This window comes from Cervus elaphus, chromosome 5 (genome assembly GCF_910594005.1).
Source record: "Cervus elaphus chromosome 5, mCerEla1.1, whole genome shotgun sequence".
NCBI classification, from domain to species: domain Eukaryota; kingdom Metazoa; phylum Chordata; class Mammalia; order Artiodactyla; family Cervidae; genus Cervus; species Cervus elaphus.
In genome coordinates, this window is record NC_057819.1 from 107,040,467 (window position 1) to 107,056,986 (window position 16,520).

At 59.8% G+C, this 16,520-nt stretch overlaps 1 protein-coding gene and 1 long non-coding RNA gene across 8 annotated transcripts in view; one reads left to right on the forward strand and one right to left on the reverse strand.

Annotated features, from left to right (window-relative positions):
- The window catches only part of PEMT (phosphatidylethanolamine N-methyltransferase), a 35,197-nt gene that overhangs the window by 7,557 nt on the left and 11,120 nt on the right, over positions 1-16,520 (forward strand). For 5 of the 7 annotated variants that reach the window (XM_043904063.1, XM_043904062.1, XM_043904066.1 and 2 more), the window contains one exon: positions 2,844-2,951. In XM_043904063.1, coding sequence (XP_043759998.1) covers positions 2,859-2,951 — 93 coding nt within the window. In that variant the 5' untranslated portion in view covers positions 2,844-2,858. Of the gene's footprint in view, positions 1-2,837; positions 2,952-16,520 lie in introns of those variants that run through there. The other 2 variants (XM_043904068.1, XM_043904065.1) reach the window with 2 other exon arrangements.
- On the reverse strand, positions 2,958-6,175 carry LOC122694821. Its single transcript, XR_006341245.1, has 3 exons — positions 5,967-6,175; positions 3,633-3,692; positions 2,958-3,225 (listed from the first exon to the last, which is right to left on the reverse strand). It is a non-coding gene; the product is annotated as an uncharacterized LOC122694821 (long non-coding RNA).

Sequence of the window (16,520 nt, forward strand, 5' to 3'; positions counted from 1 at the left end):
GGAATCCATCAGGGATGTTGGGCTGGGTGGGGAGGCATGGGTACTGGTGTGGCAGGAAGTGAGGCTTGGGAGCCAGCCCCTTCCTGGGGGCACTGGGACACTTGGCAGAGTTTTGAGTAGGGGGATGATGGGGGCACCACCAGAGTGGACTTGCTATGAGAGGAGGGACCTGGCAGTGAGGCAGTGTGAGCAGGAGGAACACTGGGGCCAGTGAGGCCCCCCCCAGCTGTGAGGGTCTGCTTTCATGGAGGGGGCTGGTGCCGGACCTCAGCCCGTTCCATTGGCAGCTGAGCAGGACCCAAGCAGGACTCTAGTCCATCCCGCCCTCCACCCCACACATACACAGACAGCATTTCAGTGGACGGAGCCTCACAGTCAGATGTGCTTAAGAAACGTCCTCTGGTCCTGCCACTCCTCAAGGCTTTGGGGCTGGTGGGGGTCTCTCTCAGGCTGCAGCCTGTCCTTCTTAGGGGCTTCCACACCTTGGCAGGTGCCACCTGGTTGGAGGAAGCTAGCCAAAAGGGTGGCAGCCTACAGGGTGCCCTGCTGTGGCCCATCCAGGCAGGGTCCTGTGTCCAACCTTGCTCCCCATGGTTGCTGAGGGGTCTTGGCCATCCTCTGTCTACCCTGCACCTGTGCTTCTGTGGCCCTGGCTTGGGCCAGTGCGCCCAGCATTCCCATAACCGTGCACCTCTGGTTCTTGGCTCAGCCTTTCTCCTGTCTTGGGTGGTCAACTGAGTCTGGCTTTTCCCTGGGCCCTGCCAATTGACAGACAGAGGAGGCCACATGGGAGGGACATGCCCGCATCTGAGCTCCGAGACGTTCCCGAATCTTTCGCAGCCATGCTCAGCGGCATGGGGGGCTGAGCAGTGCTGGGAGTGGTCACCTGTGGAGTGTCTGCAGGGCTGGGTGGCCTGAGACAAACTCTTTCCGAAAGAATGGACTGTGTCTCCGAGAGAAATGAAGTGCAGACACCATTGCAGGTGATATTATGGGAAAGACCAGAACCCCCATGGTCCTGACTTTCTTCCCAGTTGAGGCTTATTTTTATTGTGAATTGCATGTGAACTAAAGAGCCTCTTGATGAGCGTGAAAGAGGAGAGGGAAAAAGTTGGCTTAAATCTCAGCATTCAAAAAACTAAGATCATGGCATCTGGTCCCATCGCTTCATGGCAAATAGATGGTGAAACAATGGAAACAGTGAGAAACTTTATTTTCTTGGGTTCCAAAATCGCTACAGATGGTGACTGCAGCCATGATATTAAAAGACACTTGCTCCCTGGAAGGAAAGCTATGACCAACCTAGACAGCATATTAAAAAGCACAGACATTACTTTGCCAACAAAAGTCTGTCTTGTCAAGGCTATTTTTCCAGTAGTCATATACAGACTGAGAGTTTGACTATAAAGCAAGCTGAGCACCAAAGAATTGATGCTTTTGAACTGTGGTGTTGGAGAAGACTCTTGAGAATCCCTTGGTCTGCAAGGAGATCCAACCAGTCCATCCTAAAGGAAATCAGTCCTGAATATTCATTGCAAGGACTGATGCTGAAGCTGAAACTCCAATACTCTGGCCACCTGATGCAAAGAACTGACTCATTGGAAAAGACCCTGATGCTGGGAAAGATTGAAGACGGGAGGAGAAGGGGATGACAGAGGATGAGATATGGCATCACTGACGTGATGGACATGAGTTTGAGTAAGCTCCAGGAGTTGGTGATGGACAGGGAAGCCTGGTGTGCTGCAGTCCATGTGGTCACAAAGAGTCGGACATGACTGAGCGACTGAACTGAACTGAACTGCATGTGGAGAGGTACCATGGATCTCTAAAAAGAAAAAACAGAGAGTGATGCAGTGACTTAGCACTCAGAATGTCAGTGGTGTCTCATCCTTTTTAAAGAAAGAACTCAGTGCTGGAAGCATCTGGCAGTCTCCTGCTTGTCCCCAGAGGCGGATGGGGGGCGGATCTCAGTTCTGTCCCCAGGGATGTCTGGGCCGTGTCTGGAGCCATTTTTGGTTGTCATAGCTGCGGAGGGCTACCAGCGTGGAGTGGGTGGGGGCCACAAAGAGTGAGTGGCCAGAGGGTAGACAGGGAGAAGGTGGGGGAGACCCGGCCCAGGCACAGGAGGGGCGCTCAGCTGTGTGGTGGTAGTTCCTGAAAATGCACAAGGACTCTGGGGTGTTGCAGCTTCCTTATCCATTTGACATGTGTTTGAAAACAAGGCAAGTTGGCACAGACCTGGTCTGTTTAAATTCCCTAGTTGCTTTGGGAATGGTACATCTGGTTTTTCCAAACTCCTGTGATGCACACATGTTCCATGCATGCCAATAGGAGCAGCCATGCGCACAAGTGTATGTTCCTGGGCCGGTGCCTGGAGTTGGGGACCCCCCACCAACACTTAGGAGTGTAGTCCAGCGGGTGGGAAAAGCCACTGCTGCTCTTTTCATCTGGTTCTCAGATGCTGAGCATCCTCACATGGGTGTCGGCCCCTTGGGTTGGCTCTAAACACCCCCGCAGGGTCCTGGTTACCCCAGTGGGGTCGCTGCTCCACCAGGTGCTGGACGCTCACCTTCAGAGTCACTGGTTTCCTCCCTGGCTTCCGCTGTGGCCCGACCGCCCTCCAACAGGCACAACACGGCTGGCTGGGTTTTGCTTTTTATCTTCAGATTTATGAGATTGCACTGTAGTAACTTTTGCCGGACTTGGACGCACCCGAGCCTGCCGGCCTGTTCCCGGAGGGTAACTTTGTTTCTGAGCTCTGGGCTTGTCTTCTCTCTGGTGTTGGCCAGGCGGGGCCGGGTGGGGCAGGCCCATCTCCCACTGACGCCACTCTGTCCTTTCAGGCAGACCTCTGCATTATGACCCGGCTGCTCGGCTACGTGGACCTCTCGGAACCCCACTTTGTGGCTGCCGTCCTTGCCATTGTCTTCAATCCACTCTTCTGGAATGTGGTAAGTGCACCCAGGGTGGGCTGCGTGGACGGACAGGTGGATGGATGGACAGACTGGCGGCTCTTCCCTCCCCGTCTGTCTCTGGTCAGCGTGGGAACATCCTCCTGTTTCCCTGCCAAGGTCGGCACCCGGGGAAGACGCCCCTCCCCTTGGGGTCCTGCCACATCTTGGCTTTAGCAGACAGCCCAGGGCTGCCCTGTGTGCCTGGTGGGGCCCCGCTCTTCCGGTGGATGAGTTGGAAGGTCTTGGCTGGGGTTTGCTCCCCTCCTGCTATCTGCACAACAAAGCCATCTTCTTGTGAATCTCCCACCCCAGCACCAGATGTGCTCCGTAGCCATGGTCACTTTTCCCAAATGAGGTTTCCCTCAGAGTGGTCTGCAGCCCCTGGGCTGAAGGGCACTGGGGAGCAGGAAGGAACCCACAGCAAGTGAACCTGGTGGCAGACCCGTGCCAGGTCATCTGTGGGTGCGGGGCCTTGCGGGGGCTGGGTGGGAGGTGGACGGAGGGCAGTGGGCTCTGGGCCATCCCTCTGCCAGCCCTTCTTGGAGATGCCCCTCCCCGGCAGGATGAGGGGAAGCTTTTGGGGGCCTCTGGTCTGCTGTCTGCAGCAGCATCTTGGGGGTGAGGGAGAGGCCACCCCCGAGGCGCCAGCTGGCAGAGCTGTGGACGCCTTATGCTCACCTCCAGGACGTCGGCACACGCTGTTCCAAGCTTTCTTCATCTCAGGTGGCCGCTCGGTCCCTGGGGCAGAACAGGACATATTTGCATTTGGTTGACGAGTTAGATCTTCTCTTCATGTGGTGGGAGCAGGGTGGGGGCGGGGCTGCTCATCACAAAGAGGCCACAGTCAATGTGCCGTCCCTCCCGACAGACAGAGTGGTCTCCTTGAGGGGAGGGACACGCCCTGGTCAACATGCCGTCCTTCCGTCCTGACAGACTGGTCTCCTTGAGGGGAGGGACTTGTGTCCTTTTCCACACGCCCTGCTGGTTTCCGTGACACATGACCACTGGCTGGGTAGTCCAGAACAGCAGGGACACTCTCCCCCAGCTCTAGGGGCCAAAAGCCTGAAACCAGTGAGCAGTTACACAGAAGCTGGCGTCCGGAGTTGTCCTGGAGGCAGGCAGCCAGCCGGGTCGGGGCTCCTTGGCTGGGCTGAGCTTTGGGAGGAGCCAGGTGGGGGTGGGTGGGGAGGTGGACAGGCCGGCGGTCCCGAGGACGGACCCTTAGTGCTGGCCTGCACCCTAGTTGTGTCTCAGGCAGCGGCGAGATGTGTGTGAGAGGTGCATACGTGACTGTACACGCATGTGCACATGTGAGCACGGGGAGCTGGGTTGGACGTGGACAGGCTGTCTGACACCCTTGCTCCCGTCTGGCTCGGAGTCTGACTCCGAGGGCACGGCTGTGCACCCACTGGGCTCCACGCCGAACTGGATTTTTGCAGAGCTATGGGGTGTCTGGCCTCGGCTCCCAGTGGGGACGGTCAGCCCAGTGTCACCAGGACCCACACTTGCTCCTCTGGCCTGAATGTGCCATGGCATGCATGTATGTGCATGTGCTTCTTAGGACGTGGACATGTGTCCTCAGATGCAAGCAGCCCTGCCTGCCCCATGGCCCGAGCCCTGAAGGGAGAGCTGTGTGGGGCTGCGGGCAGCGGCCGGGCTAACTTTAGAGTCTAGGGGTCTGAGCAGGGCGGTGGTAAAGCATACATGGTGACTGGTACATATGGTACCAGTTAGCTTGCCAGGGGCCCAGACCGTGTGGTGGGCAAGGGAGCGAGGAGGGAGTCCCAGCGAGACCCCACCTGATTGGGCTGCTTCTCCTCCCGGGTCCTGATACTCCAGGGGTGCAGCCCGAGTTCCTCTCAGTCCTGCCGGGGTGTGGGGGTAGACGAAGCCCCTCCCCTGGGGTGCTTCACCACTGGAGGTGGTGGCGGGCAGTGGGCGGCATTTGCATTTGAGCTTGTGTTGATTTGGCAGGACAGGTGTTGGGGGCTGGTGGGTCTCTGGGGTCCCTGCTGCATGGAGGAGTGGTTTGATGACACACACCCCCCGGGTCTCCTCGTGTGGCCCCTACCCCCCTGCCTTTGCAGGGTCTGCTTCCTCCGAGAAGGGCCTCCCCTTTCCCACCAGCCCTCCCTGAGCCCTGGCCCCAGCAGACGTCTGTGGGCACTGATCTTCGTGAGTTTGTTTCACCCCCTCCCTTAGACTGAGGGCTCCTGGGAGCTGAGGGCAGGGCCTGGCCCAGTAAGTTATTGTGGGTGAGCCCTGAGTGGCCTGGGGGCCAGAGGCCAGGCAGTTTCTCCATTGGGGGCGAGTAGTAGGTCCTCCCACTGACCTACAGCGCCAGCCTGGCTGTGTCATTGGCTTTGTCCCATTCCCTGGTCCTCCTCTGAGGCCATCTGAGATTCAGGAAAAATGTCCAAGGGGTGGAGTTTGTCTCTATTTACTGCCCACTTGCTCTGGCCTGGGCCTCAGCTGTCTCATCTGAGGTCTGGAGGGTGTTGGGGCAAGGGGTAGCCTTTGTCCAGTTTGCCTCCAGGGGTGGCCGCCAGGCGGTGTGGGGAGGGGAATGGGTGTGAAGGGTCTGGAAGCCCAGGCCACACTAGGCCAGGAGGAGCAGCTGCGGGAGCCCGTTCCGGCCGCGTTTCCTCTGATCCTGCCTCCTGGCCCTGCCCTGGTTCCCTGAGCCTCAAGGGGGTTAGGGTGGGAGGCGGTCAAACACCAGCCCGAAGACCCTGGGACTCGATGCCCAGGGCGCCTCAGGGAAGGGTTAGGGTTAGGGTTAGGGAGATGCCTTGGGAGATGATGAGCTGGGGGAGTCACCCTGGGGCTGGGCCTGTCCTCGCTGCCTCTGGGACCCGCCCCACTCAGGGCAGACCCACCCTTGTGCCCGGTGGGGACGGAGGTGAATCTTCCCGCCCTCAGCTCTCCCTGCCCTCTCTCGGGGTGTCAGGCACGAGCACTTCTTAGCGTTGGGAAGCGTGGGAGGAAGGGGTGCAGGCAGAGTTCTCCTACCCAGTTCCTCTGCTCTTGGCTCTGTAGAGTCCAGCCTTGTCCTGCAGGTCTTGGGCGAGGTGGCAGGTGGGGGTCAGCCAGCTGCTCTCAATGTGTCCACCAGCCTTGGGTGGGGGGCCAGGGGACTGCACTGCAGCAAGGGGGGCAGGACAGAAACTGGGGGCGCTGGGGGCTGGTGTACTCACTGATGGCCGTCCTGGGACTAAGCATTGTTGTCACCACCTCCCAAATGGATTTGATGTGCAGACTCCGGGTGGGGGAGGATGGGCGGGTCCACCCCAGGTTTTTTCAGAAGTGGCAGCTAAGGACCAGAGAGGTCGCTTGACCTGCCCAGGTCACACAGCTGTGAGAGCGGAGCTGAGCCTGACAGCCGGGGCTCTTGCCCCTGTGCGTTACCCCCTCCTCCCTGGCCCCCCCGGACCCCCCTCCTCCTCGGGCCCCCCTCCAGGAGGGCCTGCCCGGTGTAGACACAGCCCTGAGTGGCAGGCTGGCTGGCCCAGCTGGGGCAGGACCAGGGGCTCTGCTGGCAGGAAAGGCCCTCCTGGTCCCTGTCGGGGGTCCAGCCTTGCAGCCTTGCCCCACCCCCTGCAGCCTAGGGTGCGCCTGCCGGGCTGGTGTGCACCCCACCCTGACAGTGTGTGGGCTCTCTCTGGGGCGGCCTTGAGAGGCAGCCACCTGGGAGGGGTGCCGGGGGAGGAAGGCTCCGGTGACCTTGGGCCCATCCTTGGCTGCTTGGCCCCAGAAGCCAAGTGCAGCTGTGCCCCTGCCCCCTAAGTCCTCCCTGCCTATCTCGCCAGCCCGGGGAGGGGCGTGGGCCTCTGAGCACACTGGCCTGTCCTGCTGCTGAGGCCTCCTGACCTGGACCTTGGTGGGAATTTTGGCTTCTCTGAGCCAGATTTTGGTTTTCTCATCTGTAAAACGGGCACAGTCGTCAGGGTCTTGAGGTTGGACTAGAAGTTCGCTTGCAGCTGGCTGGCAGCTGCCACCCCTCCTCCTGTCTGGCCGCCTGGCCTCTCCTGGTCACTCTTCGTGGCCGGGCTGCCCGGGTGATGGTGCCATCCTGCAGTGGCAGGGCTCCACTTTCGGCTCAGCTCTCTCCATTGTCAGCCACACCTGGATGCCTCATCAGTGCCTCTGGAGCCCATAGCAGGAGGCTTGTAGGCAGGGTGGGAAGCGTGAAAAGGTTGGCCCTGACTGTGAGGCTGCTGCCAAGGGAGCGGCCAGGTCTCACAGGTCAGCTGGTGGCGGAGGTGAAGGGTCCTGACTGCCTGAAGCTGTCTCCTTGTACCGACAGCCAGACACCTGCACCAGGCGTGGGGAGAGGGGAGGTGTGGTCGAAAGCACTAGGTTGCTCAGCTAGCTGGCAGGACCGTGACCTCCCTGAGGCGGCCCCATGGATGCAACAGGCAGGGGAAGGGCCTTGCTGGGAGCACCTCGGGGTCCCTCCAAAATGAACCCCGATGGCCGTGCTGAGCCCTGCCAGCAGCCTGGTGGCCAGGTTTCGGGCAGAGTGCACTGGCCGGGTCTTCCCATCTGGAGGGAGTTGGAGCTCTGACCCTGGTTTTCTGGCCCAGGTCTGAGCGTGGCTGCAGGGTGTCTCAGTACTCGGTTCGAGGACATGGCGGGGACCTCACAGCCTTTTTATCCCCCTTCCTGCCAGACACCCTCATGTCTGAAATTGTGCAAATGGTGACTGGGGGGCTGGGACCCTGAAGGCTGTGGCACACGGGCAAGCAGCCCACCACCCGGCGGGTGGAGCAGCGTGTCCAGAAGACGTTGTTCCTGATGCAGATTTGACACCTTCGTGGGTCAGTGCTGACCCCCCCTTCCCCAGGAGCTCGGAAAGTCAGGTGTGAGATCCAGTGGCCTAATTTTAGACCTTGGGTGTGCGTGTCAGAACAGCAGGAGAATTAGAGAGGGAACAAGGACAGCCTGGCCTCACCCCCTGTTAGCTGTGAAGCCAGCATGTTCCCTGTGGTGGGGGAGTGGACAGGAGCAGAGCTTCTCTCTCAGGGCCCCTCCTGGGCGGAGCGCAGTGGAGACACAGGGAGGGACTGGCCAGCGGGTGGGCCATGGCCTCCATTGCTAGAGGGCAAGTTACTAGGTGGATGAGGCAGGTTTGGCCAGCACCTTCTGGGAGGAACCTGCTTTGGGCAATACTTGCCTGAACTGGTCAGAGAAGCACTTAGGTCGCCCTGGCCCTGCTGTCCTTGGGAGCGCAAGGACTCAAGAGGCTGGGGCGCAGGGGAGTGGGGGGACAGGCTGGGAAGCAGGCCCTGGGCTCATCCAGTGGTTCTGACCCCTCACCTGCTGACATGTCTGCTACCCGCATCTCCCTCCTGGCCTGCCTCTCACCTGCTGTCTGGGGCTCCTTAGAATCGTGTGTGAAGTGCAGCCATGTCCACTGGAAGCAGTAGTCATCGTTCCCTGGGGTGGGGTGGGGGGGTCACCCTGGAAAAGCGCATGACCCCTGTCTCCTTGGCCTTGAAGATGTAGGATCTGTCAGCTCCGGCTCCCTGGGGTCCCTGCTATCTGCCCTTCCCCCAGGGAGAGGAGGGTCTCTTTTTTTGGTCTCTCTGAATTTAATATGTTGAAAGTTTAAATGTTGGCCACGCACGTGCATGGCCCACGGCCCATGGTCTGCAGATGGTAGACGGTGAGAATGGCCATCTGTCCCCTGCCCCCAGCCCTGGGCGTGTTCTGCGTCGAGGCTTGGGTGCACTGAGACGCCTCCTGCTCCCGTGGCAGGCCCAGTAGGCCCCTCTTCCTTTCCTTCAGAAAATTGGGGGACGCTGACCTCAGAGCAGTCGTGGGAACTGGCCTGTGTTGGGGTTTCCTAAGTGTTGGGCCCTGTTCCCAATGACCCCTTGGCGGGGACTTTCACCTCCAGAGGCCTCTTCCCTGTCTCAGCCCCTCGTGGGGACGTGCTGTCCTCAGCTCACTGGGGTCTACCAGCAGATGAGTGCCTGGTCTCAGACTTGGCCCATAAACAGCCCTAGAGCAAACGTGCTTATCTGCTCCAGGTCCCGGGGCGGCGATGGGGGAGATGGCCGGGAGGCCCAGGCCCTGTGTCCCGAGGCTGAGTGGAGGCCGACCGGCCAGGCGGCTCGTGCGTGATCCTTGACCCCCAGGTGCAGCAGGAGTCCCTGAGCCCCTCCGAAGGCCATGCAGGCTCTTCCTGGAGAGAGCGCGCTGCGGGAGGGACCACACTGTTCCGTATTCTGTCTTGTCCGTCCTTGGGGACACAGAGCCGTGATCACTGCCCCCTGCCCAGGTCCCAGGCACGTTTCTGCCCTGCTGGAGGGGGAAGATTAGCCCAGAACACGGTATTTTGACCCAGGCTGTACCCGGGGAGGAGAGACTGTCCCCAGTCACACAGCTCTGTGAAGGGGATCGGGTTTCCGTCAGGATGAAGCCTCTCTGTGCTTCTCTGCTGGGGGTGGGGTGGGCGGCGGGAGCCGCTGCTGCATCTCCACAGCCTCTGGGAGGACTCAGGCCCAGGTGGTCCATGGCCGTGACCAGGACGTGCCGTCTCACAGCGCTCAGGCCCAGTGGGAAAGCACAGCTTCTGCCCAAGGAAGGGGTGGATTTTCTCAGCTATGGTTTTAACAAGTGGGCAGGGGGTCAGGGGGCGACAGCCTCGTGGGGAGGGGGACAGTAGCCGGACACGGGGACCCCCCATTCTGTCTCTGCCACTTTAACAGAAACTTACTCAGGTCCAAAGTAAAAGGCCAGGCTGCAGTCCCTGCAGAGCTGGACCCAGCGCCGGGTCAGGGAGACCTCTGGACACGTCATAGATTGGGCACGTGGGAGGCCAGTGCCACCTCTACATCCACTGCCTGATGGGCCTCCCGCCCGTCTTCGAGGCCTGTGTCCACACCTTTGGCCACTGACCATGGGGCCTCTGGGCCTCTGTGGACCATGGGCATGATGACTCCTCGTCCTTCTCAATGCCTCTTGAATCTTCCACCATGGATCCCCCTCCCGCCGAAGCTCCCGGCCTCGTACCTGCTCCCCACTGGACACAGGCAGCTCCCGAGTCTGGTCTGCGGACGGCAGGTCCTGATCAGCTGCGGTCCCTGTGAGGTCGGGTGGTGCTGGTGGGGTGGTGCCGATGAGCCTGGCCGTCGTGGGTTCCCCAGCTTGGCCCCCGTGTTTGCTCTTCTGACCTGCTGGGTCTGGGGTAGGAATTTCCCTCTGTCTCTGGCTCTCTGCTCTGCTGTCTCCTCTGGATGTGTGATGTCCCTTGTTGCTGAGACTGCCTGGCTCTCCTAGCACCTCTGGCTCTTCCTGATAAAGACACCTTACCTGCCAAATACCATGTCCGAGGTGTAGAGCAGAACCCCGGCCCACTCTGTCCACCCTGCACGGAGGCCGGCACATGGCCTGGCCAGCTGGATGGGGCTCGCTGGTCTGGGCAGGACAGCACCCCAGAGCATGGCAGGCTACCTGCTCCTGCTGCAGGACCCTTTTCTCTGCACTGTGTGGGCTTCCTTTTCAGCCCTTAGGCCTCCAGTGAGGGTCACCTGCCAGGGAGGCCTCCCCTTGCCCCCCAGGCCAAATTATTTTTCCTCCCAGCACCTATTCTCTGGTGATCACATCCTTGGCATGCCTGCCCACACTGGAGGCCCCAAGGGCAGAGACCACGCTGCCCTGGTCTCCTCAGTGCCCAGCAGCTGCTGGGAGCCAGGCCTGACCTGGGCTGCTCTGTAAACAGTTCTCTCTGGTGCCCCTGGGTGCTGGATTAACTGTCCTGAGTCTCTGCCCCGAGGAGGTCAGGCCCTGCTGTCAGCACCTGCTATAGGAGGGGTGCTCAGCTCCGGGCCTTGAGGAACCACGGGCTCCCCCAGCCTTCAGGGGGTCACCAGGCTCAGCCCTCAAGATCACATAGACTTGTGCGGAGTCCCAGCCCCCAGCCACCTCGTTTCTGTCCTTTAAAAGGAGAACACAGCGCCCAGTGGCCAGGGCCGGGCTAGGCATGCCCCAGGTCAGTGCTGCAGCGGCTGTGAGAGCCCAGGCACGCCTATTGGTGCAGGAGCCCGGCAGTTTTCAGGAGCTCTGGACTTGGTGGAGGCCCCGGGTCATAAGCCACGGGCTACAGCCCTCCCCTGGGATGGCAGTCCCTCTTCCCCTTTTACCCAGCTGAACCCTAGGGGTGACCACGGTGGCATTGATTCCCACCCCACCCGGGGTGAACAGTGGGGTCCCCCTCCCTGGGCTCACTTGGTTCCCAGCATCTTCGTGCTGGTCCCTGGCCAGAGGCTGGTGGCCATCTCCAGCCTGGCCATGCGCACACAGCCTCACCTGCTTCTTAAAAAGTCCCACTGCACCTGCCGGGGCCCCAGCTCATTTGAACGAGTGCTCAGTGAGTTGGTGGGTTCCAGGCTGCTGGGCGGCACCGGCCCTTGGGCTCCTGCCGTGACCAGACTGAGTGACACACTCTCACCAACACCGCCACTGCCTTCCGTCCCCCTCGTGGCTCTGACTGGGTGCCCGCACATGCAGAGGCGACCAAGGATGTGGGCTCTTAGCAGGTTGGGGATTCAGCCTGTGTCCACACGCAGGATGCCCAGGAGGCTCAGGGAAGCCAAAGTGGCTCCTCATGGCTCCTAGGCTGCTTGCGGGGGATGGGGGTTGCCTCTGGAAAGACTCCGGGGTTCAGAAGATGCCACGGGGGCGGGCAAGGTACAGAATGTGGGCCCAGGGACAGAGGGGACAGGGCAGAGATGCCTGAGGATGGGAGGCAGAAGGAACATTGCTTTTAATTGGCAAAATTTACATCCTCGGAACAGAGAGCAGCGCGCGTCACCCGGGTCCCAGGACACCTTGCACAGTTGCCGTCCCCACGTCTCCAAAGCTGAGGACGTCTCCTGCCTCAGCACGGCCTCATTATCAGGAGAGGGAACATCGTGAGCAAAGTTTGGAAGCAAAAGCAGGGTTTGTTCTGTGTTCTGGAACGAGTAGCTGAGTCACAGCTCACCCCGGAGACGGGGGACAGGAGAGGCCGTCCAGACCCTGCAGTTGGGAGTCTGCACACGGCGAGGCCAGGACCCAGGTCGCAGGACGAGGTGGAGAGGCCGCTCGAGGAGAGCCTCTCTTGCGGCCGACAGCATGCAAAGGGCGGGGGCAGCCCCTCCAGGTGGCAGAAATGGGCAGGAAGCCGTGGTGTCTGGGCAGATGGACGTCAGGGACATGGGGCCTGCGGCCTCTTGCATGGGCTGAGGCACCTGGAGTTGACCCACGTGGCTGGGCTCTGTTCTTGGTGGTTCTGGCCGGCCTGCTTGAAGTACCCAGGACCAGTCTGGCTCTGCAGGGTGGGGCTGTTCGGGGGCCCAGCGACCCGCCGCCCTCGGGAAGCTGGGGTGCCGTGGCCCTCATGACTGGGAAATGCTGTTGGGGCCGAGGCCCTGGGGCCAGGATGGCTCAGGAAGGAGCTCAGGGTTGTGACAACCCTCCACCACCAGTGCGCCTGTCCTCGCTCCCACCAGCATTTCTAGCTCCCATGATGGAAACACTGAAGGCTTCCACGGAGCAGTGGGGTGGTGGGGTACAAAGAGCCTGCATCCCCACCCCTCCCCCTTCCCTGGATTCACATGGGCAAATTCCTGGTCTGATGGGAGAGGGCTGTTGGGCCCCCAGCCTGCCCCCCAGGAAGTGTAGCTCAGAACCAGCAAATCAGGGGTGGGGGATGCCTGGGGAAGGGATAGCCAGGAGGCCCAGGGGCTTAGTGGTTAGAGACAGGCTCTGGGTCCAAGAGTGGGCTTTCCCACTTCCCAGCTGTGTGGCTTTGGGTGGGTCACTTAACCTCTCTGTGCCTCTGCTCCCTTATGTGTTGACTGAAGCGCTTTTCTGGTGGGCGGTGGCAGGGACTGAGATGGTCCCCAGCGGGTGCTGCTCACAGCTGGTGCTGTGTTCTGTGAGAGGCGCTGACTTCTCCCAGGAAGGCATTCCTGGGACCCATCAGAGGGGGAACTCCATCTGCGAGCTTGTTGATACAAGTGCCAGACCGCTACTAGGATCCCCTGGAGACTGCCGTGCGTGGTCAAGCTCAGAGGTCGAGGAAAGCAGGAGCTTGGTTTTGCTGTCTGCCTCCAGCCATTCTCCGACCCCAGCCGGCCCCAGGGGTGTGCAATGCCATGACTGCTTCTAGGACAGCAACCTTTAGGGGTCATCCCATGAATGGAGAGAGCTCACACACCAGCTAGGGCCTGAGGAGTAGAGTGTCAGCAGGGCAGTGAGTGTGCCCCAAGGGGCCCAGGGCTGGCTATGGAGGAGCTGAGTCAGGGGCCAACAATTTCCAGGCCCCCACCTGTCCTGGAACAGCACAACGCTCCTCCACAACCCCAGGCGTCTGGTGGAAGTGCAGACTCTGACTCGGTGGCCACCCTACTGTTCTGGGGACTACGCTGGGTTTGAGGAACCACTTAGAGGCAGTGGGAGGCCAGCCTCAGATGGGAGGCAACCAGGAGGAGCAGCACCCTGTCCCCAAGCCCTCCTGGCGTCAGGACCCCCAGACGGGGCTGCGTCCCCGCCAGACGGCATCACCAGGCCAGCCCGGAGGCCTCGACCTGTGCCCCCGATGACCTCAGGGAAGTGAGGGCTCCAGGCCTGGCTCGTCCTGCTCACACCCGGTGCCAGAGGGGGTGCCATCCTGGCTGGAAGGTTCAGGCCATGCTCCTATCTGTCTTCCTCGAAAGACAGTCCCACCAAGCGCGAGGCCCTGCCTTGGCCAGCTCACTCGGGGAGGCTGGTGGTGGCCAAGAGACAGGCCCCTCCCAGCCCGATGCCTGGCCAGGTGCATCCTGGAAGTGAGCCGGGATGAGGGCCCCGGCGGGGTGAGTGCCCTGCGTGGCCTGAACTGGCCACCTTTCTCCGAGCCAGGCCTCCTCAGGCTGTGTCACCTCGGTCCATGGAGACCTGCCTCTCTCCTGGATTAACTGTGAGAAACACAATTAGGCAAAGCACTTTGCTCAGTGCAGCGCTCACCCCAGGGGATAAGAGGATTAGCTGCACCCTCAGGCTCAGCACTGATGTTCTGATATTCCCCGGGGGGCTTCGCTGGCCCCACAGCACCTTCTCCTAGGCGGTGCTGGGCCCAGGCCCATCCTCTCTGGGCAGGGGGCTCACAAGCAGGCCTCTCTGTAGCCCTGGGCACAGCCCCGCTCTGTCACTCCTATCTCTGAACACTGAGGTTTCCCCTGGAACATGGACACGCAGCTGTTGATCTCTGGGGCCTTCTCCCCGCTTCCCCGCACCCTCCCCGGAAGCCTCCTACACCCTGCCTGTGGCCCCACTGGCCACCTCTGCCCTGGACCCCTCACCCCTTTCCTTTCTGTGTCGCTGTCCAGTTTCGGAGGGGATCTCCATGCCCCAGGCCTCGGCTCCTCACTGTCCGTCGGCAGGAGTCCTGCCCCCACCTGCCCTGAGCCTCGGGCTGTGGACTGTGGGAAGCGCCCCCCGAGGGTCTCCTGCCCACCCTCCTGGGGGTCGCCCAGCAGGGGTGGGTGGGCACAGGTGCCCAGGGCACTGAAGACTGGCTTCCCTCCAGCCCCACAGCCACATGTGCAGGGGTGTGGAGCCAGCTGCGGTCCATCCATGCCCAGCACCCTGGATGGTCTGGTGCCTGAGGGAGGGTGGCTGCAGAAGGCGGGCTTCCATGTGGACAGGCTCTGGAGAAGGCTGGATGGGGCAGAAACCAGGGCAGAGGCTGGTGGGCAGGGGAAGGGGGAGGTTGAGGGGAATTTTCCAGGGCAATGGAAGTGTCCTCTGTCTCAGTGAATTTTGCTTTACCTCTAAATCTGCCCTGAAAGAGTCTCTTCTAAAATAAACTACTCTTATCTCAGAAAAAAAAGAAAGAAAGAAGCCTCCTGGCCGTAGGTGCTCATGCTGGGTCATGCTGACATTGATGTTGGTGTTAGCGATGGTGTCCGTGGTGTGTCCCACCCAGCCCGCCGATGCCGAGGGAGGCCCAGCTAGCTGCTTCTTGAACCCACGTACCCACACAGCCACCCAGCTGTCGCCAACACAGCCAAATTTCCTTGCTGGGGTTGAAGTCCATGTAAATATTGATCAGAGAAGGAAGCCTGGGTTTTGCTATGTTAAGAGATCCTACAATGCTGTGTCATTCAAACACCGTAAGTGCAGGAGGAAGACCTGCACATTTAGGTGAATCACCAAGGACCTCTCTCAGTAAGAAGTCTCCCTGTCTGTTTAGTGTATTGACTATGTAAAACTTAAAAACGAGCACTTGGGTTGCTTAAGCAAAGACCACGTTGTTGGGATGCCTGGCCTTGCCAGGCCTGGGGTTCTTGGGCCATGCAGCCACCACGTGGCCTACTGAGGGTGTGACTAGCTTTCTTGTAGAGGTGCTGGGGGTCTTTCCTGCTGCCTCCAGGTGGGCATGGGTGGGGTGTCTCCAGCACTGGCCCCGTCGTGGGTCCAGGAAGGGTGGGTCAGACAGGGTGGGCTACCGGTGGGGCCTCACAGCCGAGCTGTCCTCTGAGTAATTTGCCAGTTGAGAGCCTCCAGACCACCCCACCCCAGACCCTGCAGTAGGAGGTGGAGGGCAGCTCACTGCCCCCTGGGGTGGGGTAGCGTGATGACAGCCCCAGCCCCTCCCTCCCTCAGGTTGGTTCATCACATCACCTCCTCTGCAAGTCATGTGTGTCTGAGACATCACTACATAACTCAGGGTCTACGGATTTTCTAGTACGTTTTCCTCTAGAAGTTTTGTAGTTTCGGTTTCATATTCAGACTTTTAAGCTGCTTGTGTTCATTTTTGTATGTGGTCTGAGTTACGGGTTCTGCGTGTGACACCCAGCACCGTTACCCTCTGTCCTCTGAATGAATCGCCCTCTCACTTGGTCACACATCAGTCAACCCAACACACGTGGTCCTACTTCAGGACTTCCTGTTCTGTTCAGATGGTCCATGTGTCTGCCTTTGCACCAGCACCAGTCCTGATCCAGGTCCCTTTATAACATGCCTCAAAATCTGCCGAGTTGGCCCCCCTCTGTTCTTTTTCATTTGTTTTGGCTATTTTGAGTGCTTTGCATTTCTGTGAGAATTTTAGAACCAGCCTGTCAATTTGCAGCAAAAAGCCTGTTAGGATTTTGATTGGAGTCAAGTTGAATCTATAGACCAATCAAGGAGAATAGACTTCTTACTAATGTTAAGCTTCCAGATCCACTGACACTCTGTTTATTATTTTTTAAGATTTTTTTTTTAATGTGGACCATTTGTAAAGTCTATTGAATTTGTTGCAGTCTTGCTTCTGTTTTATGTTTTAATTTTTTGGTCTCGAGGCTTGTGTGATCTTAGCTCCCTGACTGTGGATCAAACCCACATCCCTTGCGTTGAAAGAAGTCTTAACCGCTGGGCCACCAGGGAAGTCCCTCTCCATTTATTGAGGTCTTTTCTCAAATTCTTAGAGAAGCTTCAGTTTTCGGGGTGCGCATCCTGCACTGTCTGTCGATTTCATCAGTTTGTGTAGGTGACTGCATGTCGTGCGTGTTTCAGTGGACATGAGGTCTTCTTCCTGGTCTATGGGAGCAT